The sequence below is a fragment of the Cololabis saira genome, chromosome 7, assembly GCF_033807715.1.
Source record: "Cololabis saira isolate AMF1-May2022 chromosome 7, fColSai1.1, whole genome shotgun sequence".
Lineage (NCBI taxonomy): Eukaryota > Metazoa > Chordata > Actinopteri > Beloniformes > Belonidae > Cololabis > Cololabis saira.
In genome coordinates this window covers 38,242,863-38,267,464 of record NC_084593.1, presented here as the reverse complement: position 1 = coordinate 38,267,464, position 24,602 = coordinate 38,242,863, and the positions used below count along the sequence as shown (strand labels likewise).

At 46.9% G+C, this 24,602-nt stretch overlaps 1 protein-coding gene across 1 annotated transcript in view; it reads right to left on the bottom strand.

Annotated features, from left to right (window-relative positions):
* gpc4 (glypican 4) overlaps positions 1-20,750 on the bottom strand; it is a 33,804-nt gene extending 13,054 nt beyond the window's left edge. The window contains exon 1 of the mRNA XM_061725840.1: positions 19,858-20,750. Coding sequence (XP_061581824.1) covers positions 19,858-20,014 — 157 coding nt within the window. The 5' untranslated portion in view covers positions 20,015-20,750. The remainder of the gene's footprint in view (positions 1-19,857) is intronic.
* Positions 20,751-24,602: the final 3,852 nt, after the last annotated feature.

The window sequence follows — 24,602 nt, the reverse complement described above, 5'->3', positions numbered from 1 at the left end:
CGAAATGTTCCAGAGTAGGCTAGGCAAGCGTTGATTGGATATTATTCCTTTAGGTGAAGACAGTACGTGACTAGTTAGTAAAATTATAAGTTTTATAGCCTACCTTTCTATTTCTCATTTCACAATGCCTTTGAGCATACTGTAAAATTCTACCATACATTTTTTCCCCATACTTTATTAAGACTTTCACACAAAATTCAAGACTTTTCAAGGTCTGGAAAACAGTGTTTCAAAATTCCATACTTATTAAGACTTTCAAGACTTGCGCAAGCACCCTGTTCATTACTTTATATACTGTCTTGGGGTTACATTTGCAAAAAATGCTAAAAACCAAATGCTCAAAAATTAAAAACCAAAATAGACCAAAAATGGAACAAATGAAAACGGAATGTGGGAAAAAATAAAAGCGATTTCATCCGTCTCCGTTTCCTCCCTGGATCTGTTTGATAATTCTGACCCACATGATGTTTCTGAAAGCAGTTCTATCAGCATTCTGGGAGGTGATTGGTCCTTACAGCATCATTAGCTGCCAATACTTGCTGTTGAATCTCAATATAATACTAGTAGTAATATTTTGCATAACTACAGTCATATAATTCATGCAACAGCTCAAAAAAACGTTTTAATAACACTAACTCAAATCAATATTGGAATCGAATCGAATCGCATCAAATCAAATCTTGATAATCGATTCTGAATCTTAAGAATCGGAATCGAATCTTGACATTTGAATGGATCCCCAGCCCTCTCAACAGCGCCACCATTCACCATATCAAGCGTATCGCTCCTCCAGGTAGCTCAGCTCCGAGCCTTAAGCAGGCCACTCTACGGAGATTTGCTCTCATCCTGGCACTCCTCCGTTTTGATTGATAGGCTTTTTCTGAGTGCTTTGTCCTTCTACAACACCGTTTTTAAGAGCGGAGGATTAACTTCTCACCCACTTAGCAGGTGAGAAGGTTGACTCCAGCCTCGGGCTGATTAATGCCGCAACACGTGGAAGTCAAATTTCCTTCATCCACGCTTGGTTTTTAGATATTGATAATCGTAACCCTGACGACGGCCCCTCTGTGGATGACGAAGCAAATCTACAGTCACGCTGCGCTGAGAGAGGAAAACGCAAACGTAATCCAGCTCACGGGGTGTCAAGTGATCAACTCCAAACAAAAAACATCTCTCTGGTTTGGGAATGAGCTGGTACAAACGTTGAGGGCGGACGTTTAGCTTCTCCCAGCTAATCATCAGTGCAGACATGCTTATGAAACCAACCATGAGACTCATTACAAAACACAGACAGCTTGTGCTGTGACACAACCCCGACGGTCTTGATAAAACATATAAACCGTCAGCTTTGCCAGAAGAGAGTTAAACATTCAATTAAAAAGGAGGGTCGGAGGAGGGCGAATGCAAAGTCACAGCTGCAATAATGTTTTGTTTTAAACATGGCTGTTGGAATCTCCGAGAACACAGGGATCCTTTCATTGCATCTCAGCACCAACAGTCTGTTTAGTTTTCCCCACCGGCTTGTGCTCACTGACTCTGTGTGCGTGAACATGTTCCTGCTACTTGAAGCTTTTGACATAGCCCGATGTGTTTCCTTGATTTTATTTCCCCCCTCCTCTTTAAAAAGCAGCCTCATTCAAAATCCCAGATTCCTTTGCTCTGGCTTGAAACCACCAAGTCAGGAATCCTGTATATTAAACTGGGCCCGGTCATATCCACGTGGCTGAAACGCTGCTGGCGCGTCTAAAAACGGTATTAGCTGCTTCTGCAAGTATGCGTTTGGACATTTTTTATAGTTTTCATTTAGAGGTTTACAATTTATGCAATTCTTTTTAAAAACAGTGGATCTGTACAATTCCCCTGTGACCGCATGGAGATGAAAACCCAGGAGGGGGATCAGCTGCTGCACACGCCCCAAGGCCTGCCGAGATCCGGCAGCACATGCGCCATATATTGCTTTTATATACAAATCCCGTTTCTCGTTGGCTCGTTTTCGCAGCGGGAGAGAAAATGTGACATTTCAAACAGACTTTTTTACCTCCGATAAAGTATCTGAGCTCTACACGGAGACAGATGCTTCACAACAGGAACCACCTTTGCTTTGTTTCAGACTAAAAACCATCTACAGGCTGGCTGTGCATGCTGCTACGAGGCCTTCCTAGCTCACGACTCGTACCAGCTTTAACATTTTGAATGCATTTATATAGATCACTGCAGCAGCACTTAAAGAGCCCCCCCACCCCCGAACTGATGACCGGCACAGACACAGCAGCCTTGTTCAGATATACAACGCAACAGTAGTCTGACATGGCTTGATAAAGTCTGGGAATCTGCTGACTGTGTTTCACCGCAGGTTATCTGTCCAGCCACTAATGAGAACAATAGATGACGGGCGCTTTAAGGAGGCACCTCTTCCCACTTGCCACATTTTTCGTGTTTTACTTTAGGAGGTGCATTCCTTCCCAGCAAAGTATTCACATTCATTACTCAGGTAGAAGTATAGAAACTAGAGTTTAAAAATACTCCTGTAGAAGTTGAAGTATCAACTCAAGTTTTTTACTCAAGTAAAAGTATAAAAGTACTGGTTTCAAAACTTCTTAAAGTATAAAAGTAAAAGTAATGTAAGGGGGAAAAAAGCCATTAAGGACAAAAGCCATTGAACATGAATGCATCTTAGTATAATGCAAATATATTAAAGAACCATACATGTGTACTATTGAGCATTAACATGTGTTTCAGAGAGCAGGAGATATGATGACTAGTTGCCTATAAGTATTGTAATGGTGCAAAAAGTCAAACTTCAGAGGCATGTTATCATTTATCCTAACCTTTATTGGAATGTACATCCAAGTTTAGTTGCAGGAATCTGAGGGAACGGATGTAAGAACAAAACTGGACAAGAACATCTGAAACAACCACAGCCAAATTCACTCTATCCGGATGGAGCAATTTAACTGGATAGTTTTTTTTTAAAGGCCGAAATGAAATAGAGTAACGAGGCTGTTTTTAAAATGTAAGGAGTAAAAAGTACAGATAATTGTGTAAAAATGTAAGGAGTAAAAGTAAAAAGTCGTCTGAAAAATAATTACTCCAGTGAAGTATAGATAACCAAAATTTCTACTTAAGGTAACGAAGTATTTGTACTTCGTTACTTGACACCTCTGCTTCCCAGCTACTCATCTAAAAATGAACACGATCCACTATCAAACTAAGTGACAAGCGCTACCTTTTAAAAAAAAGTTCTCCATGTGTCTTAAATGTTAAAGAGAAAAAGTCCAACGGGATCAGAAGTGACTCATAGCAATACAATCGTCTAAACAGGGCACCGGAGGGAGGGATGCTCCCTGGCGCCATAAAGTGGACCCCTCTGTCTGGGATCAAGTCCAAATAAGCCTCAAGTGACTCCTCCTCCCTCAAACTTCTCCTCAGACTCATCTCTCTGCTTCCAGGCATCACCCGCTCTCCCCGAACCCCTCCTGAGCTCATATGCATGTACATGCACACACGGCCACTCATGGGCAGGCACAGTTGGCAGCCCTTGTGTAAACATATTCACACATCACATCGCCGCTCGACACATGGCTCTTTGTACGCGCATGATTGGAGATACACGGACACACGCATACACAAGCTGAACATTTAGGTGAAAGAGCCAACTAGTCTTTCCTCTCGCAGGGCCCCCCGCCTGCCCACAGCAAAAGGCACACAACCGAGAGGACTATGTCCGTGTGGAAAATAGCCCCAGTTACCAAAGTACACAAATAAGAGTTGAAACCGTTAATATGTCGCAGGAATGTCTGCACAAATGTCACGTTGTTACCTCAAAGCATTCTGAAAAACTGAAGGATTGTCAGCCTGCTAAACATTTGGGACGGCCAATTTCTCAAAACCGCAGGGAGAAAAAATGTCTCCACTACGATAAAAAGTCAGACAAAAGTGACCAAAATGAGCATCACGCAGACCGGCGCGCTTCCAGCTCGGTATTTATTCTGCAGGAAAAGTCGGTCGGGTTGATGCATCAGCTGCTTCTTCTTCTACGAACTGTCTCCCCGTTCCTTTCACAGGCCTCTCAAGCCCTCCGGGTTCCCACATCATTTAAAGAAGTGATAAGACAAAGTGCCACAGCATTGTGGTGGTGTCACTTAGAAGAGGGGAACTGCCGTTTATGGTGGCGGAGACAAGAGAGCGGCATCTTGTAAACAAACACGGGCCTGTGTGTCGCGGCATTCATCGGCTCTCCGCTGATTCTCTGCCTCTCCTTTGTTGGACGGACCACCATCCCCTTTAAATGGCTCATAAAATAAGTCACTTCCCTTTGACATTGTCCTGCCTCTCCGACTCCGTTCTCATAGGAAGGACGGTGGGGGGAGGGGGAAACACCTCACAGACAAAAACCAGATTAGACACCTCGCCACCCCCTCTGCCTGCCATCATGTGCCCCTGAACCAGACAGACCTCAAAGTGTCCTCCCCCCCCCCTCCACCACCACCTCCATCTCCACCTCCACCGCGCCCACCACCACCCTGCAGGCTTAACTAGCAGGGGTCAGGGGTTAACAGCAATTCCTCTGAGAGAGGTTGTGTCCTCTGACCCCCCCACCCCCCACGACAGCCAGCACATCCACCAAAGGCAGGGATTCTCGTCCCCGATCGCGCCAATAAAAAACATACCAGCCCACAAACTGCATTAAAAAAAAAAAGAGAAAAAGACAGCCACATACAGCGGCAATTAAAAAGCCACAAGGCCGCAGATGCTCGCAGGCAACGTGAGCGGCGACGCTCGCACACACTCCGACTTGAGGTCATAAAAGTCCATCAAGGATTATTTCCGTCGCTCCCTCAACTCCACTTAAAACTGCAAAGGGAGTGGAGGAGGAGGCCACGGGGTAGCGCACATCATGAACCGCTGACCCTCATCTGTCACTAATTGGAGCCTGGTCGTCTGTGACTGTAGCCCTGCTTTAAGCGTTCACACAGCCATCAGCGCGCGTTGACATTTTATGCGGCTCTACATGTACGGATCTATCCCCTAACCAGTCATTCGAGACGGCGGATGAGATATTTCTGAGACATGAACAACGTGTGAACTGACTTCAAGCTGCTCGTAACCGTCTGCGAGGCCTCCGAGCGTTACGGCATGTGTGAAGAAGCCAAAACAATTCAGGAATACAAAAGGTCGACAATTAATTGGCGAGCACCGCCGGTACACTGAGCGTTACGCGGCGCGGTGTAAATTTGCACGCCCTGCAGCCATAACATTCTGCTCCTGCTCTTCACCTCCGTCTAGGGTGTAATTATGCCGGGGGTTAAAGGATCGGTGCCATTTGTTGGGTAACTTTCTTTTCTACTCCACATCCTGTCATGCACGATCAACATGCGCTCCACCCGTGGCGGCGGTGGAGTCGGTGCTGTGGCTTTTCTGAGGTGTTCGCTTTTCATGATGTCTATTATAGGCATTAAAATTAAAAAAAAAAAAGAAGAAATTGTCAATGGTTTTAAGAAGAAAAAGAAAAAGCGAGGGGGCCGTGTGGCGCTACCACAATTGAAAGGAGATGAAAAACGAGAAGAAACAGCTGCATATTTCACCTTCTAAATCACACCAATTGCCTTTTCTGACTCATTCCCTTATTAAGTAGTTTCCTGTTGCAGCAAGTTGTCAAATCGCCCTTTTTTCTTGGAGTTAGCCCACTTTCATCTGCGAGAACCCTGCATTTGTGGTCTCTGTCTGGAATTCAGAAATAATAAAGTCCTCTGACACGTTGCTCGCTCCAAAGTGCCATTTATCCATTTCAGGAAAAGCCTCTCTAATTAGTCTGAGTCACTAATTCAGTGTTTCATCCCCAGAATGCAAGCCTCGATACAGAAATTAGCATAATCTGACAGCAAACGTGTCAGAATGACTGCTTTTAGTCCGTTTTCAGTAATTACTATGGAAAGTACCTGTTTTGTTTGAACTGTTAAAAGTTGTTTCACCTTGAAATGAAAGCCCCCCCCCCTCACGAGAAAAGTGTTAGGCAACATGTGTGTGTGGTTTTATGAAATCCAAACCCGTACAGTCAAAGTGACCCACTGGAAAGCAGCGCCGTGCTGGTTGGACAAGTCCGCGGCGGGCAGGAGGCGTCTCCTACACGACACCTCCCGCCCGCTCGTGGAAACTCTAACTAGGTGAGCCAAGTCCAGAGCTCCGTTTTATTTTCAACATGTAGGAGTTAAACATTTACGGTCTGCTTCTCAACAACAGCGGCCTCTTGCTCAAAGCCTTCATGTCAGAGGGAGTTTTGGGGGGGGAGGGAGTTTTTTTGGGGGTGTCTTGTTCACTCTGCCAGAGGAGTTGTGCTGAAACTATTATTAGAGATTTAAGTGTTCATATGGAGATGATCAGGGCCAGCACCATTTAATGAGACAGTTACGACAGTTTCACAGACGTGTGCACGTATGGAGCTGGAGAGAGTGGAAGTCACGTGGATCGTGGAGCAGCCAGGACTTCCAAACATGAATAGTTTCTGGGGTAAATCGACATTCTCCATGTTTCTGAAGCACAAGCACTAATACACACACACACACATATATATACATATATAAACAAACCATGATTAAGTTTGATTAAATGTGATGTATAAACTTACTCAAGAGTTTTCTGTTGGTAAAATCTCGTGATGATTCAGATTATTTCTGCTGACTTGAAGCAACCTTTTTTCTCCAGGAAGAAGTGACTCACCTGACTCACTTTCTCAGAGCGATTGTAAAACCTGAACGCTGCACCGCAACCATGGAGCAAGTTTTTAAACCAATATTGTTGTGTTTTCTATGCATTAGCACTCCATTCTGTAACCTGAGTGAAACGGGATCAAATATTATCTATCATTATTGAACTTTCACCACATCTTCTTCTGCTGGAGTGAAGTCATCCATTGTGATTTCTGCATTGCAGAGAACGAGCTGCCTCTCTGTCTATGAGGGTTTTGCTATGACGTAGGTTTTCTGTTACCAGACGGGTCTCCATAAGGCTCCCGGTGGTTTTCACCGAGAGCGACGTCGGTCCAAACCCGCAGATTCTTCTGGAATGGGATCCATGAAATGCATGACAACACTTGCAGGGACCGCCAGTCAACACAACTGCAGCCTGTGTGTTTTACTTCAGGTCGTTTCTACTTTGAAACTAACCGAGACTGGCTCGGTCACATTCAGCAAACTTAAAATCTGTTTTGAAGTAGATTAAATGTGAAAATGTTAAGCTCTACATCCACGTCTCCGATTCATTTAACATTTAGATGATTTTAAAGAAACATAAATGTACGATTGCATCATCAAAAGCAGAAAAATATGTCGGTCCATAATCGGAATAAACCTCAAGCATTTCCTGAATGTATTATACATGTAAACAACTTTACGGAGGTTCAACACTGACCGGCTAAAACCCAGTAAACCCTCACATTCACAGATATTTGATTAAAAAGGATGAACGCACACACACAGCCTGTTGAAAACACACTCGTAGATTTGAGCAATCCCATTTCCCCCTAAAGTCCGACTTCTTGATAAGACTTAAATGCAACAATTAAGTTCCCTTCTGGGATTATTAAACTATTTTGAATTGAATTAAAGTTTAACTGATAAATGCTCTTCGTCTCTCCTAATAACTCAATTTTACTGCTTGTAAGTGGAGTCATTAAATCAAATTTATCAACTTGCACTGTAGCTAATATTTGGTTTTGAAAATTCCGGGTGGGGCGGGGGTTTGGCTGCATTTCCTCTCTTGAACCAGCTCAGAAAGACTGACGGTCCTGGGATGTTTAAAACTATTAACGGCTGCAGGAGCCATGTGACCGCGTGTCAAGGATCGCTGCAACATTCTCATCTGTTGGCGCTGATCAGAGCAGGGCAACCTTTTCACCTGCCTTTATCTACCTCAGCCACCTTCAATATATCACAGCGACAGGTTATGAGCATTGGCCAAGCCGGTCATGTTTGTTTAGGTGCCAGTTTGTACAAAAGGTAAAGAGAACAAAAAAACAAGCTCTGAACATGCTGGGAGGAGACTTCTTCAAAGGCAGAAGTGCCCATCCGTGTTATTTGTAAAAGTTAAGCGTTTACCTAATGGGTGCTCAGTGTTCCTGCTGGGACTGGAGTTCTGGCTGTCAATTAACCTGTAGTGATTGTTTTGGTTCATGTCCAAGTGTCTGAAGGACAGCCAGCTATTGTGGATCTGCACAAACAGCCAGACGTGAACATCTCTGGTTTGCATCTTATTTTCTAAAGTAACCCAGATTTCTGACACAATTCTCCTCGACTCGGGAGCCTGACACCCTTACAAACGAGCCCGTAGCATGCTAAGGTTTTGACTACAAGTGTTACATGGCCACAACTTTTATTATAAGGAAGTACAGGACAAGGCAAACAAGACTCGCATGAAACTGTAACTCTGATATCGTCTTATCACTTGCAGATAAATCTCTCTCGGTGTTGAGAGGATATATAAACATAATTAAATAATAACATCAGCCAGAGTACAGTACTAAAGGAGTGACTTACAAAGAAGTAGTGGTTAGGAAAATGGTAAATACCAACGCTGAACTGGACCAGAACATGAAATGTTCTGACCTAACTCGTGCACCGCACACGTCAGGGGTTACGCTCCGATTACGTCAGACCTGAGTTGTGCTCGGGGCTCCACAGTGCTGGTTCTGTGTGTGTTTGCACACGAAACATCACGTTTTTCTGTCCTGCTCGGTCCAGAGTGTAAAAAACACTGGTGGCACAAATGTAACAATTACAGGATGTTAGTACGCAAAGCCTTAAGTCTGCCGTCATAGTAACTGTATTTATATACTCTCTATACATCACTAGGCGGTACTGGTCCAAAGATAATCCATTTTTCCACACGAGAGACAAAGATGTCATGTGTACAAGATCTTGAAACTGATACCATTTCCTGGATGTCCGGATGCTCCTGCTCTTTTAGCCTCACTGCTGCTCATAAAACCCAAGAGCGGAGACCAAACTAAACTGTACAAGTTCACATTCAGGTTGACCTATCAGAACTGGAAAGTATTCAATGATTTCCATATCTGCAAGCCCGTTGCTCGCTGGTCCAGACGGCCGACGAAGAGCAGCTTCATCTCCAGCAGCTCCTCACCTATATGTTAGCAGTTCTGCCCCACAACTTCTGCTAGCTTTATATTTAATCACATCCTTGCAGCACATGCAGATTAGAAGATTGATCAATCGAGACGCCCAGACAGTCTTGACTGGTTGCTAATCTGAGACTGTGCTCTGTAAATCTATATTTATTACTGAACCGAACCCCTCGACCACAGCACGGCTGACTGATTCTGCTCACGATATGCTCCGCAAGCCTTAAAAAAACCCCACAAAAAAAAAAAAAAAAACCTCACAAACATACTCCTACATTTTCCTGACACTTTTACAGAGAGAACAGTGGTTTTGCGTGCGGTGACCGACGACCAGGCCTCCCTCCCAAATACGACGGCACCAATAAAGCGAAGCGGAGCAGCGTTAGGCCTGAGGTGTCGAAGGTTAGAGCAGACAAACAATCACACAGACCATCAGCAACACCCATAAATAAAAGGATCTACAAGTGGGAGGAAATCCCTCAGTAATGGTAAGCTCAGGAAACACTAGTGCTGCTTATGAAATGAGAGATTTATGGCGCAGAGAACAATGCTCACGATCCCTTTATGATGCAGGAAGTTCTGCTCCAGGAGAGTACTCTCTGGAGCGAGAGCTTTCAGCTAACTAGTGAGCTAACAGGCCTCGACTAATATCTGTGTAACAGAATGTCTCATTAAATAAATCAGGAATACGATCAGAATCGGCTCAAAAGCCTGATTATTAAAACCTGATTGGGTTGAAGTCGTTGTCTGGTGGGATCAGGGAAGGAGAACATGTCTGGTTCTGTGTTGGACGCAGCAGGGACTCATTAAAACCTACCCTGCATCATATCCTGAATTTTACACACAAAGTGTGTTAAGTGTAAAGAAATGCCACATAAAAACGCTCGTGCCGGGTTATTCTCCAACATGTGAAGCACATTCCAAAAGCCAGTCCATATAGCAAACAAACGCACACGCTGGGATCCATAAATCCGAGCCCCGCTGCCACCTGAATCCATTTCTGATTACCAGACCAGTCGGGGCCTCGGGCCAATTAAAACTCTCCATTTGTGAAATTCCAAAATGCTGTCATCCATGAACATTTACCCAGAAGCCCCTGGGGAGATTCCACAACATTGCCCCGGCCTCTCGCTCTGTCCGTTTCCCCTCTCCCGTCCCGGCCCGGCATCTCCGGCTTTGTCTCCCCACACAAAAGCTCCCTGCCTTCACCACTTCCCAGGTCAGCGCTTTGTCAAGGCTTCGATTTGCTCCTGCACTTCCCCAAATACGTTCAACAAGTCAGAAACCAAACTCTCCGTCTCTGTCCAGTGCCTACTCTCACTTCACCTGCAGACTGCGTTGGGACTGCGAGACCGCTTCACGCTTAATGGGCGTCACTGCATGAAGCGCGGCTCGTCACGGGCTTCTGCAGGCCGCAAAAGTAAAATAAGGATATTTCTGGGATGGAAATTGTGAGGTCAGGGTCAGGCATTGGTTATTAAATCCTCAAAGACAAGAGCCGCCATAGTGATGCTCTTGTGACATTTAACAGGGTTTACATTCGGGTCATAAAGAGCAATGAGGTCTGACAGAGGTTGAGTACAACAAAGCTTCTAAGACAGCAGATCATAAAAATATCAGACCTTCAACACTTGCCAGTTCTGTCTCTAACCATGAAGACATGATGCCTCTTAACCCGGTTACGAGGAAGTCATGCTTCACACACAAGCGGCTTGTTTCGAGATGTGATCGAGTTTGGGCAACTGTCACAGCGTGCTCCACGCGTCCCGCTGGTGAATAAATCAACAACTGCTGACTGCTGGATGCTTGTAAAAAAAGCCCAATCTTTCTTCTTCTTCTTCCTTTTCTTACCTAGCTATCGGTGCCAAGTACAGAGACTGGATTCACATGTAAGAGGGGGAACGACAACACGCCTCCAAGTACATCAGCAGACTTCTCCTACATTCTCAAACTCTGCTGGGAATCTTGTCTTGGAAGCCGTGGGAGTCGGGAGGAGACGGTTCCCGTTAACAGCTCGTCTTAATCTCTCACCCTTTCCACACCTCTCGTGCCTTTCGTCCACTCGGGATTCTCCAGCGTTCGGCCCACTGCTTTCGCTACAGGTTTCGCCCGTGACGCTTCGGCCGGTCCACGCGCCTGCGTGTGCACGTGCGTGGGGAGGAAACGTGAGCGGGGCTGTTATGTTTAAGATTTGCAGAGACAGGCAGAGATTTTGCAGACAAATGGGGAGAACAAGTTACAGCACAGAGTGATCGTCACAAGGGGAGAGAGAGAGAGAGAGGCACAAAAGACCTTCCTGGCTTGTCCCTCTACAGCAGACCTCCATCTTTCCACTGACTCTCGGCACACAAATGAAAACAGACTTTAAAAGGAGAAAATGAAAAAACACTCTTCACTTGCGGCCGAGCGCTCTACCGTGGGACCCTGCAGGAGCACTGTCGTGGTGTCGGAGAATCGGAATACCGGTGGGTTTACGGTTAGGTCCCAAACTCTGCACGAGCCACCGACCACAACATCTGAGGTGGGCTCGCATTCATTCTGTGCAAGCTGCAGCTCTCCGTGAAAGCTCGCATGACAAGAATCAACTTTCTTGGAACCGGCAACAGCTTTGGGGATGACTGAAGATGCAAATGGTACATGTCACCGCAGCAAGCAAAAGCCAACAAGCCCGTCTTTAAAAAAAGGACACGGAGGTCTTTGACAATGTTTATAATAGACAATTAAAGGCGGCTGAAGTCTCCCAGATGTTGATGGAGGACGAGGCCTGGCAAAGCCCCCCCAGGCAGAATGAGGTCAGGTACGGGATCAGATTTCTTGGAGCTCAAAGCGACAAAAGGGCAACAAAGATTTGGATATACCTGTTGGCTCCTAGGAAACATTACACCGGCAGAGGTGGCGGGAGGAGACCCACTCACTGCTGCCCGTCAAAGGGACCAGAAAGTCAAAACCGGACTCTACAATGGTATAATGGCCATCAGTCATGGCCGTCACCGTCTGTTCCTGATGAAAAGCACACGACGCATCGATGAACCGAAGCTACTCGCCATCCCAGCAATTCACAGAATGTCAGACTCGCGTCCAGAGTCCTGCATTCCCGCATAACGACTCATTTTATCACTAGCAAAAAAAATAACCCCAAACTGATCTAATGATTTGCAGCTTTGGCGCTATCATTGAACACAGTATTTGATCCTTTCATGTGCACCCCCCCCCCTCTTTTCCCTGCTTGCTGGCCCTCAGCCAGCAGGCTGTCTGCTGTTGTTTCCTTCATGTTTTAAATCCAAGCTCTGATGATCTGCTTTTAACGCATGGCATCAACTTCACAAAGCTGCAAGGAGCAGCTAAAGACCCGCCTTTTGGCTTCCTCTGACAGAAGACGAGGGGTTTGATCTCAAACAATATAATTTATATGGAAATAAATGCAAGAGCAAGCAGCACACAGAGGGACTGAGCAAATAGATATTGAGCTAACTGTAGTTTTGGAAATGTAAGCTGCGCCTCATCTGGGGGAGTATTGATGCCGGTCTTGGGAGTAATTAGCGGGCAGTGCAGCTCCTCTGGCCTCCTCCCAGACCTGAGGTTTCAGCCCAACACCCAGGCCAGCCCCCGGCCTTCACTTCTTCACTTCTCCAAAACCACACAGGCCTCTGACGAGTCACACCAATCCTAACGATGATGACTATCAACACAGACTTGGAGCTCACTGCGGCTTCATAGCAAATCAATTAACTGTGGTCGGGTTACACCTACATCATGACCGCACGGCCCATCTGGCGGCTAACGCCACGAGACCAGTTTGGCCATCGAGCAGCCTTTCATGTCAGGCGAGTGGGTTCGGCGCGGCCGCCCCTGCAGTCTGGGATCAGAGCCGGCAGCCCTTCGCCACGCTCCTTACCGCTGGCTGAGTGACACCAGCAACAAGGTGACTGACACGAAAGCTGCTGCCTAGATACCAGGGGGACGGTGGCAGGAACCTCCACTGCCATCTTTCCTTTATTGGCCATTTCAACAATAGAAAAACTCAATGAAAACCATCTGGTCCGCCATACGAAACACGACCAACCGTTTCGCCCAGGTCAAAGGAAATCACCCACCAGCAACTGGACCAGATCTTTCCATGTTATTTAGATGGAAGTGCCATTAACGAAGATGATGAGCAGCAAGGAAATCCCAGTCCCAAGGATCCCTGAGAACTGCTATGATGTGAAAGTGGCTGCATTGAGGAGACGTTTGTACTGGAATATGGTTCATAATGGGAGGAAAAGGCAGGACTGGCCAGGAGTCTGGCTGGAGAATGTTACAGGCTTTTTCTGCTGACTTAAGGAGTTTCTGTTGCAACTCTGATTTCTGAGGCTCGTCACATTCTCAGCTTTCCCTGTGTCCACTTACACTGCGTTATGTTTGTGTGGACAAGTCTTTACAGGCTTACAGCTGAGCTCGTCTCCGGCGTGTTTGTTTGCGCCGCACGTGTGCATCGCATCACGCTTTGTGCGATTTCAAAACTGCCTGAATAATCTGTGCATCATCTGCCCCGGTACACCAGGGGTGCTCATTAGGGACAGGCTGGGGTAATTAACTCTACACAGAGAGAGCTATTTATGTAACTGAAAACCAAAATTTCCCCAGCTGTCTTGTTTTCTGTCTGCTAAGCTATCTCATCTCACACTGCGAGCCAACTCCTTGTGGGTTTTTCTCCTTGTTGTCACAGGTTGAAATCAGAGCCATATACATGTGCCAGGACATATCCACTTCATCTTTTCTGGTGCAGCTTTTCTGAACTGAGAAAGAGATATGACAAGCGGGAATGGGCCCAAACCTCTCGGAGGATCTGGAGAGTCAGCAGCAGTTTGTGCCAGTCGGTCAGAGTGGGGGGAAGAGAGAAAACCCACTTCTACCAACGTGAAAATAGGACATGTTGGTAAGAGTTTCAGAGGGCTGCTCCTCTCAACTCAGAATACAGAAAACCACAAAAGCCAGATCCGGATTTCTCAGTTTGCATCAGCAAAGACTCGAGCCGCATACAACGGGGGCCAAAAGTGGCCCAACTGGCCCGGGAAGGCCTTCGCTGCAAACCTTCCCTCACAACCTTTCATGGTGTTGGACAGGCACGTGCTCTCAGACGAGGAGGCAAGCTGGACGTACAATGCATGTGTGCATATCGTTAGCTGCCAAGACTCCCGCTGCCCACACAGGCACCGTGGGTCTCGGGCCTGACCCACTTCTTCTCCCAGAGATTCAGCTTGACCCCGCTACAAAACTCTTTCCTGTCAGTCAAATCCCCTCTTTCTCTGCACGCCTCGGTCAGTCCCTCCAGCGCTCTCTTTGTTGCTGTATGTTCCCAGCTCCGGGACTCCTGTGTGGAGGTCTTGGTGGTCCGGTGAGGAATGTGTCAAGGAGGGGGGAGGCAGGCAGGCCGAAAAGGGGGTGCTCAATTGTTCCCACACAGAGCATCTACCCCCCACTGATCTGTCGCTCACTTTTTTTTCTCCTTTTTTTGGGGGTGGAAGGGAGGGGGGGGACCAAAGCAAAAGGATGTAAAGTGATGGGATAACGGACATTCATCCAACACACACACACATAGCTATTGAAGCGCTTCTACACTGGGAGCATACTAAAAGAGGAGAAACTTAACATTCCACTGTTGTTGATGACGGCTGTTCAAAGTCTAAACAAGGTCTGGGATGACAAAACATTTCAAACCCGGGTCCACCCAACCCCGAAACCAGCTACTTTCACTGCTGATTTGTTTTCGGGGTGGCGATTAAAGCGACAGGACGCCACGGCGGCCGGCGATCGCTGGGCGACCATGCTGTGATAGCAGGACAGCGATAAGAGCTGGTGGGCGCGTGTAGCTGCTGGCCCCATCTGGACACTACAGATGTCACAGACGGGCTCCCCCGGGTTTACACGGCCCCACAATACCCAAAACCCAATTACTCTGAAGGCTCGTAAAACACTCGGAGAGGGTGATTCACGTTTAGGGGGGCAGAGACCAACAGGAACCGCCACATTTTCACTGCAGTTGACTGAGAAGCAGGTCCAGCCATGTGCTTGAAGCCTACTTTTTCAAACCATCACATACTTAAGACCGCACCAGTCCACCGTCCTGGCAGAAAACCCTTCGGATTGTGATTGTGGACTCCTGTCAGCGACGAAGGCCGAGCGGGTGGCTAAGAGCCCACAAAGAACTCCCGAGTGTCAAAACACAAAATCACAACAGCAGCTTTAAGAAACCGACAAAAACATAATATAATAAAACGGTATAAAAGCAGGCCAGGAAATTTATTGAACTGTTTCAAGGGAAAAACACTGAGGAGATTCAACCCATCGCTGAGGAACGCCATAAAAGATGATTGTTCATACTTTGGCTTTGGTGTTTCCGATATATGGACCTCCTTCATTCCGTTAGACAAGTGTTTGACATTAATGCAACCCATCTCTGTGGGAAAAAGAGGGCCTTGTCCAGGGGAATAAACTTGTTTTTTAGTTTAAAAAACACAGATACAGGCGCACACACTAGATCATACCCTTACTGTAATGGGCTGAAATAAATTAACGGATATAAAAGTCTAAATCCAATTCAAGATGTGGCTTTGACAAACTATGACTAATTCAGCGGGGCTAGTGTGAGTCAGACTCACATGTATGAATGTAGCACCGAGAGCAGCCGTATCTAAAGGGTGGGACTAAAGACTGTCGAGTGAATGACACACCTAAAATCAGTTTCGTCCCTTCATATCTGGCGGAAAAGAAGAAAAAAAAAACAACCTATCCGGGCTTATAAAGTTGTTTTTGTCTCACCTATCAGCACGGGCTCAGGAAAAAGAAACAACGTGCAACCGTACCTTATTCTTTTGAATGTTACAGCCTTCAGTTACAAAATAAAAACTAGAACCGGGGACTTAAAAGCAAAACAGACTTGTTTACAGTCTCCATGTGCCATGAGAGGAAAAGTCTCCAACCTTCAAGCATTTCAATAAGGCGGGGGGTTTATAACATTACAGGAGAAATATGTCCCTGAGGGCGTGCACGGGAGACATGTCTGCAGCATTTCTGCTAGACGGGACGAAGGCTGACCCACACAACTACCTGGTAATAACACCAAGGGAAAAAAACACATCAGGCCATATCTGGATAACGAAAGTAGCACCTTCGTGCATTTATACCCGTCGAGGGATATTAATGTCTCTGTTTGCTCGCTAACATTTGCAGATATGTCCGAGTTCGTGCAACGGCGCCATTAAACTAAAAACACTGCATTGATCCTCCTGCGGCGCGGCCCGTGTCCTGAGCCACCAATCCTGCATATTTACAGCCGGGAGAACAGATCAGCCGCTGTGAAGCACAGCCACTCCTGAGAAAGTCCAGGCCTAATTCTCCGTGGCGTCTCAGGAAATTCTCCAGTGTCCATGTGTGAAAATGACTTATCAAGGTTAACTGTGCACACGCAGCAAGACGGTGATTTATACTTCTCATCTGAGAGCGGCGCTGAAGCCGTTCTCAACGAAGTAACTTATAATGTAGCAGAAGTCTGGCGGATTAACCTTGGAAGGGGGACGCAAGGCTCTTGGCGGGTTGCATATTGGTTAAATATTAAAAGAGTAGAGTACCGGGGAACTGCTCTGAGCAGAGTCACTCAAATATTGATCTTTGGACTTTTCCAAACTCTCACAGACGGCGTGCTCCAATTCCCCGCTCTTATCTTATCTACCAAATGTTGCTTCAGTGGCATGGCCTGTTATTTCTCAAACGGTTATGATGTAGGGAGCGCCGCCGCTGGCGGAGAGGGAAGGATCTCTTACAGTGCGAGGCTGCAGAGCGTCTCGGGCTTACCGAGGGGCCAGCGTACTGAGGTCATGCACGTTTCACGTTTCACTCATAATGCACTGGTGTGATTATGAGCTGGGGATGTTCCACGTGCTGAAGGGAGAGGGAAACCGACACTCGTCCCTTTGATCTCCGTGATTGTCCCATACCTGAAGCATGACACCGAGCCTGATTGCCAGAGTTAACTCAAGCAGATTGGACCCCCCCCCCATAACCCCCCCATCGAATTGTTGCATCCAGCTCTGCAGAAGAGTAACCTTTAACACGGTTTAGTCAACGCGTTTCAGGCAGCGCTTCAAGAGCTGGCCCTTATTCCAGCTGTGCAGCAGATACTTTACAGTATTCATCACACCATCAAACAACTGTTGAGAACAGAAAGAAAAAACACGCCGTTTGCTGACAGAGTGTAAAACCACCATTTACATCAAGATTACCAACATTATTTATCTGTCATCATTAGGAGAGTTAGTGTAATTTCTTCCCCGTTTATGTGAGGTATTCGACCGCAGGCCCCAAAACACATCCTCCGCCAGCAGACACGAGACCCGGAAGCTGGAGCCCTGAACCGCTTCCACGGGAGTGGTGAACGAGCGATATCTTGGGATGAGAGAGGAATGCTCCGACCACGCTCGCTGTTTCCCGTGCACCACTTCACCTCGCCTGTGCTCAAGCAATCACAGTTTCCACTTCACTTTTCCTGCATTCAAATATCTGAGCTGAATCCTGAAGCCTGGCTCCCAATGAGCCCGACAGTAATTTCAATGGTAACAAACATTCTTATGGCAAAGCTGCCAACAACAACACAAGATGTTTGCGGTCGTAAAAAAAACGCGATCTCCGAATCCCTCGTCTTCATCGAGTCATAATTCCACAAATCACATTTATGACACATGTACACAAAGGAAGGATGAAGTGTATCGCTTGAGAGAGACGTGCTGTGCAGTAATTACAGCGGAGCTGAGACGCTGACGGGTTCAACCAAAGCCATTTCAGACCAACAACACGAGGAATCTCAAGAACGTGGGGCTTTTGTGAGCGGGGACCCCCACCCCCCAAACACACTCATTAATGACAGTAGGCCGTGTTGTTTTCTGTGGATCAATTATCTCAGTGTCTATCAATGACAAAGAGTCGCTCACTGAGGCCGGCCGGGCCTGAAGCCCAGACACGCACCAGGAATCTGTGGCAGGGAAAAAGGCCCACAAACCTGAGAAACAACTCCGCCTTCAGACCCCCAGAACACGCAGGAGAGTCAACCTGACCCACGCCGGCCTGTCAGGGGGGCTTCTACGACATTAAACATCCCCAGCACAAGCACACGCACACAAAAGGACCTGTCGGGTTGGTGTGAGACTCAGAAATCAAATCAGGTCTCTCTTTAGTTGCATCCTGGTTAGCCGTGCAACAGTCTGGCCTTCCTCTAACTACCCAGATGAAAGCGTTGCAAGAATAACCAGATCACACTAAATGTGATCACAGAAACAGAGTGCTAAAATACTGGCGGCCAGGAGGTTTCAGAGTTATCTTGCATCAAATACCCCCCTCCAAATAAAAAAGCATGTGAGTAGCCACACCTAGGTGACCTACATGTATAATCTCATAATCACAACAACCAGCCCAGAACGAATGGGTCGGCGCTGAGCATTTATTACAACCAACAAAACCAAAAGACACAAAAGAGGAGGATTGGAGGAAGTGAGAGTGATGCAAGTATGCAGAACCCAGCAGCATTTAATCCCCAGCTCCCCACAAGTGTTTACTGTAACCCCCCCTTTTTCTCCCCCCTTTCTCCTTTTTTTTTTTCCTTGCCAAAGTGTCTATTACCAAGCTTTCTCCCATGATTGGCTTCATTGATTTGCCCCCTCACCCCACTGATTATCAACATATCAGCCCCATCATTGGTGCTCCACATCCCGTCATGTGCTCTCTCTCACCCTAAGGTGGGGGGTTGGGGGGGGTCCTACAGCTCCACAAAACACAAAGGAAAAGGGTTACACCATAAAGTGAGACTAAAAGGGAAGCCGGTTCCAGTCGTGTTTACTGGATCGCAGCACTTCACAGCCTTATAGGAAGCGCGGACATAAACACGGCCAGGGCCGCGCCGGGCGGGGGCGCGCCGGGCGGCCCCGATGATTATACCTCCTCATTGTTAGGAATTACCTACAAGTGTTTCCTAACACACAGCCGTGTTTACCCCACGGAGCAGCGGGAGTGTGGCCGGCTGGACAGTCTTCCTCACGGAAGTTAATGCGCTGCAATAACCAGTATTGTTAGATATACTCGTTAGATATCCGGCACCTTAAAAACCTCATATTGTACATTTCTGTTTATACATTTTATCTGTCCTAAGTTTTCCTAAGTCACTTTTTGTACAAACTCATATCCGGCACTTTAAAACCTCATATTGTACATTTCTGTTTATACATTTTATTTTATCTCTTATATATTTGTTTTTATATTTGTATTGTATTGCACCAATCACCACAACAAATTAATTGTGTGTGTGTTAACAAACTTGGCAATAAACCCTTTTCTGATTCTGATTCTAATTCTGATATAATAATAATAAAAAAAGTTTAACCATGGTTACATATTGACCTGAATAAAGGCACATTATGTGCCCGGTGTTTTCTCTAACCATAAAACTGCACAATGTTTAACAGGATGGAGTTATGAGTCCCGGTCTGATGTTGATTTATGGTTCCGCGTTACACCAACGCAGAGCCTACGGCGTAAGTACGCGGCAACGCGCAACCTACGCCGTAGCCTCTGCGTCGATTTAACGCAGGACCATAAATCAGCCTTAACTTGTTTAGTCCCGGGGCCACCGGGGATCCAGGGCCCCCCGAGGTTAAAACAGGCCCGTAAACAGCAGAAATAAGGGGGGGTGAACCCACCGTTGACGCCTTTGTTGGGGACATCGTTGACGTTGAAGCCCTTGGAGCTGTAGGCTGCGCGCACCTCGTTGCAGTTCTTGAGCCGCGGCTCCGCGGAGCCGGACACGGACCACACGCCCGGCGTGCACACCAGCAGCAGAACCACCAGCGCCTCCATGTCTGTGCTCGGCCTCGACAGGTGGGGGGAAACAGCCAAAAAAAGAAAAAAAGAAAAAAAATTTGGTGTATAATCGCTCAGGTGAGTGGAAGTTCAGACGGAGTCGGTGCGAGTCCCACGCTGAGTTTCCTCCCGGAGACGCGCTTCATTCACCGCTGCAGCAGCAGCAGAAACAAGGGGGGAAAAACACCGAAAAAAAGCCGCAAACCCCTCTCCTATGTTCACAACTTACACACACGCCGGTTCAATGTCGAGTACCAGACTCGACACTGAGGTAAAAGTCAAATACTAGGAGCAAAAACTGGTTTTGAAAACTTTTTTTTTTCTTCCCCCCTCAACAATCAGAGTTGCTGCTGTGGCTCCGGGGCGGACGGAGGCTGCGGAGGTGCCGGGAGAGGTGGGCTCCTTCCCGCCGTCTCTTTCTGCTTCTCTCTCTCTCAACACACCGGGTGCTGGGTTATTCTGCTCAGGGTGGCTGTTGTTGGGGTTTTTTTAGCTGGTTTTTTGGTTGTTTGGTTGTTGTTGCCGTGGCTCGGGACGCGAGGGCGCGCTGGGATCCAGATGCGAGCGGAGAGAGCCCCGGTGGACACCCAGGAGGAGCGAGCGAAGTTCCGGGGGACAAAGACCTGGGACGCCGGGAACACCAGGAGTGGAGTTTTTGCACACTTCCAGCCCTGGATCTGATGGAGCCCTGGCTAAGTTTCTGCAAAGTCTGGAGCAGAAAGGGAGCCAGCAACTGGTGTTGGGAAGCAGGAGCGGAGCTGAGGGTGGAGCCTCTACTCGCAGGGGCTTAACGCGAGGCCTTGACTTATTACTGGGCAAAGAAGTAGTCCCGAAACCAGCTCTGCACAATCACGATCCCTCTCACTGCAGACCCCTGCTTGACCTGGGGAGAGACAAGGGGGTTTCTTATCTGTTTTTACTGTCAGGGTGGCAGATAGCAGCAGATAAAGCCTCTTTGAAGTTAACGGACTTTCCTGATGTGTCTTTCACATCTCTAATTCCAAATAAGTGAAGCAATTAGTGTCAATAAACCGTTTTCATTTACTTTGCTGATGGTTTGCACAAACCACATCAAGGACTCTTAAATCTAGACCTCCTCGATATGATCTCATCTTGCACATTGATCCGTGCCGTTATCATCAGTTATGCTTTTATTACCAGTTGGCACCAAACACAGTCTTTGTCCAAGTGGGTTTTTTTTTTTTTTTGGTCTGTGTTTAAAAGACAATACAGTTTGTTTAAAGTCCAGGGGTTTACTCCTGACAAGTGTTTTAGTAACCGTGAGGGGAAAAAATGACTTGCAGGGTTTTTCTGTACACAAACACGGGTCAGCGCTGCTCTGTGAGAAGATTTCAAATCTGCAGCTGCCTGTCAGATAACAGGAGTGTAAAGTACGACAAACAGTCTCTGTGGGCATGGAACTGTAAAAGTGGACATTGATTAGAGTTCACATGAAGAGAGGATCCATAATCACACATTGAAGTGCATATTCAGCATCATCATGATTTGCTGAGGTACGCAAAACAGAAGATGATCTTGTTCATTAGTTGTCCTTAAAGTTGCTGCTGTAGCGTTGATTTAAGTCGATGCAAAGTTCTGCTTATTATCACATATTTTTGCATTTCAAGGTCCACTTGGCCTTATCTCGTGTCACGCTGCTCTATGTGACCTGTGACCTTCTTGCCACACAGGAAAAAAAGTGTTTCTTTTCGGATAAGATTAAGTTAGATCAGTAATGTGAAAATCAAACCATCGGCTTGTTGAGTCAGTGCTGGCTGTCACGCCTGGGCCAGTCTCTCCATCTTTAGTGAAAAATTGGTAGATATTGGGACAAATCTCCTTTAAATCCCCAAAGATGGAAAATTTAATTCCACGATCTCCATAAATTATTGGACTCAATTTTGTGATCAGATCCCTTAATTGAAATAGGGGACGATGAGAACAATCATAAGGAGCTCTAACTTCATGTCTGGACTTGCCGGGTGCTCCTGTGTGCGTGTGGTGTGAGTGCGCACATGTCCGTTGGTGCGGGGGGTAGTAGCACTCAGCAAAATGACATTCCTCCTTTTGTGTCCACATTCCTGAGGTGGCTCCATTCATTCTGCGTGACTGCGGCTGCTGCAGGGGAAGCCAGGGGTTGCTGAGGAGCAGGAGGAGGATGCTGGAGCTGTGCGCATGGGAGAGCGTGGGCCTGGAGCTCCTCTCAATGGGCCAACAAAGGCTAAGAAAATGGTCTAGTGCCATGGTAATTAGACATGAATGAGCTTTGAGCGGCATGACATGTCCCAGGCTTTTCCCCGTGGTTGAGGAATCTCGACATCCAGCTTGGTAAAAATTGGACAAGACTGGGAAGCCGATACACTCTGAAACACCTGATTTACGTTGTTATTTTAATGTATGTGCACTGTTTGATGACCATCCAAAGTTAGCCCAGCCCAAATATCCCTCTGTCACAGGGAAATAGTGCTGAAATAAATGTTCATAGGGGGGGTCAATCGCTCCGACGGAAAAAACGCAACAGTTCCCCTTAGTCAGCAGTTCTCCCTGCTGCTGCTGACTAACGTCAAATTGACCTTTAACTCTCATAATGTGGGCTTTTTTTTCAACATTGCCCTAATATTACCCTAAGAAAACATGTGAACTCTGCATTTCAATAGACCTGTTTGCCCATTCTCCAGCCTCGCATTAGCATTCAGAGAGTAACCCCCCATCCCGGGTTGGCTGCGGCTCTCCCTGCAGCCAGCGTTTGCTCATCTCCTAATAATCAGTCTCTTTTCCATCTTAAAAGCTGCGGTGCAGCTCGGGAGAGAAAGGCACAGCTGGGTGATAATGGGGTTTTTATCTCGATCTGCTGGGCAGAGAGTGAAAAGTTACGGCGGGGCGTTTGGGGCGCTGAAACGGGATTTTCAAGTGTGTTTGCAAAGGCAGGAGCTGTGAGGGGTCGACCTTGCTTGATGGGCCTGCAGACGGGCTTTCAAAAAAATGAGCCCAAATACAAACAATTAAGAGCTAATGAACTGTTTTATTGCTGGAGTGTGAATGGGCGCCTGTTACCTGGTTAAGGTGAGTCTGCGAGGGAGACTAATTGCATTCATTGTAGGAAAACACCGCAGAGAGTGCAGATCTTGTGCCCGGAGCGTCTCATCATCTGCCAGGGGAAAGACAAATACCGATCCAAAGACCAACACGTATGATTCACGCGCTGCTTTGAGGAGCCGGAGAACTACAAGACCGTTCCAGAGACATAAATTACACGATTCATGAAGGGCTTTGAAGTGGATCAGAGGGTGGAAAGCACATGAAGTAACACATACACTCGCAACACCCCGTGTCCTCGCCATAACAGCTGCCGAGGGGCTGTTTGCTTTATTTTTCTCATTGCACCTCTTGAAGATGTGTTCCCTAACAGCCATAAGTGCGATGTTCACCGCGCTTCAGGACTCGCCCTGGTGATATTTTGCTTTAATCTCCCTTAGATAAACCTCCCACATTTTCACATAAGGAAATCTGACAACTCCAGGAAAGCTCTGCCTGGAAGACAGCCATGGCAACTTTATGTTACTTAATTCAGTCCACCTGACACTAATACCCCTCCCCCAAGTGGGGGTCGTTTGGCTTTGTTTTGCTCAGACTAATCAGAGGCGAGTGGCTTCTCTCACCGACTAGATAACCTGACACAACAGAAAGTTTGGTCTCAGGTCAGTCGAGAAACAAATCCACGCAAAGCACGACGTAGCTCGATGTTAAGCTGCAGATGAGTCACATCTGGAGCATTTTCCTCGCTGCAAACATGTTAAACACATTAAATGGCGGAGAGGGGAGGCACCATAATCGATGGGACTGATGTGTGACTATAGTTATGATGTGTAGGAGTGTGCATGTCGTTGTAGTGACTTCTCAGCCACGCCTGCTAAACCGTCAGCTAGTCATCTAGACCTGAACAAAGCGTGGCTACTATTGATGTACAAATTGGCAGCTGTTGTTTGAACAATGAATCACCCCCCCCCCCCGTGTTGAAAGCTGGGCAAAGTCCAAGAGGAGACATCCGCATTGTGACTCTGAGGAGCTGACACCAAAATGCTCCCGACGCATTTGGACATGCCGAGTTCGTCTCTGACATCACCTTAACGCGACCTCGCGTGTTCAGGAGGTAAATCAATAATACTACAACACGCTTTAGTGTGTTCATAAGCACAACGGATCAGTGTTCACCCCACCCTGGTGTAATGGTGGGTGGGGTCACGTGTGAAGTCCAAATGTAAAGAGGTCTTTCCTCCAAGGAGCATTTGTAGCACTTAGCAGGAAGGAGAGAGGGTTAACGGAGCTGATTAGATTTAAAAGCCTCAGACAATATATTTCAAACATTATTTAAATGGCTGCCACATCAAAATTGTATTTATTCCTTTCTTGATTTGAATCTCTCATCCAGAAGTCTTAGACCTGGTCAGTTCATCTCAGCTAAGACAATGAAAAACCCCACCACAACACAAGCGCTTCCCTTAGTCTGGGCGGCCTCTGAGAATAGACTTGCAGGGTATTGTTGCATCACCGACCAGCTCAGAGTATAATTATCTGGCCTCACTAT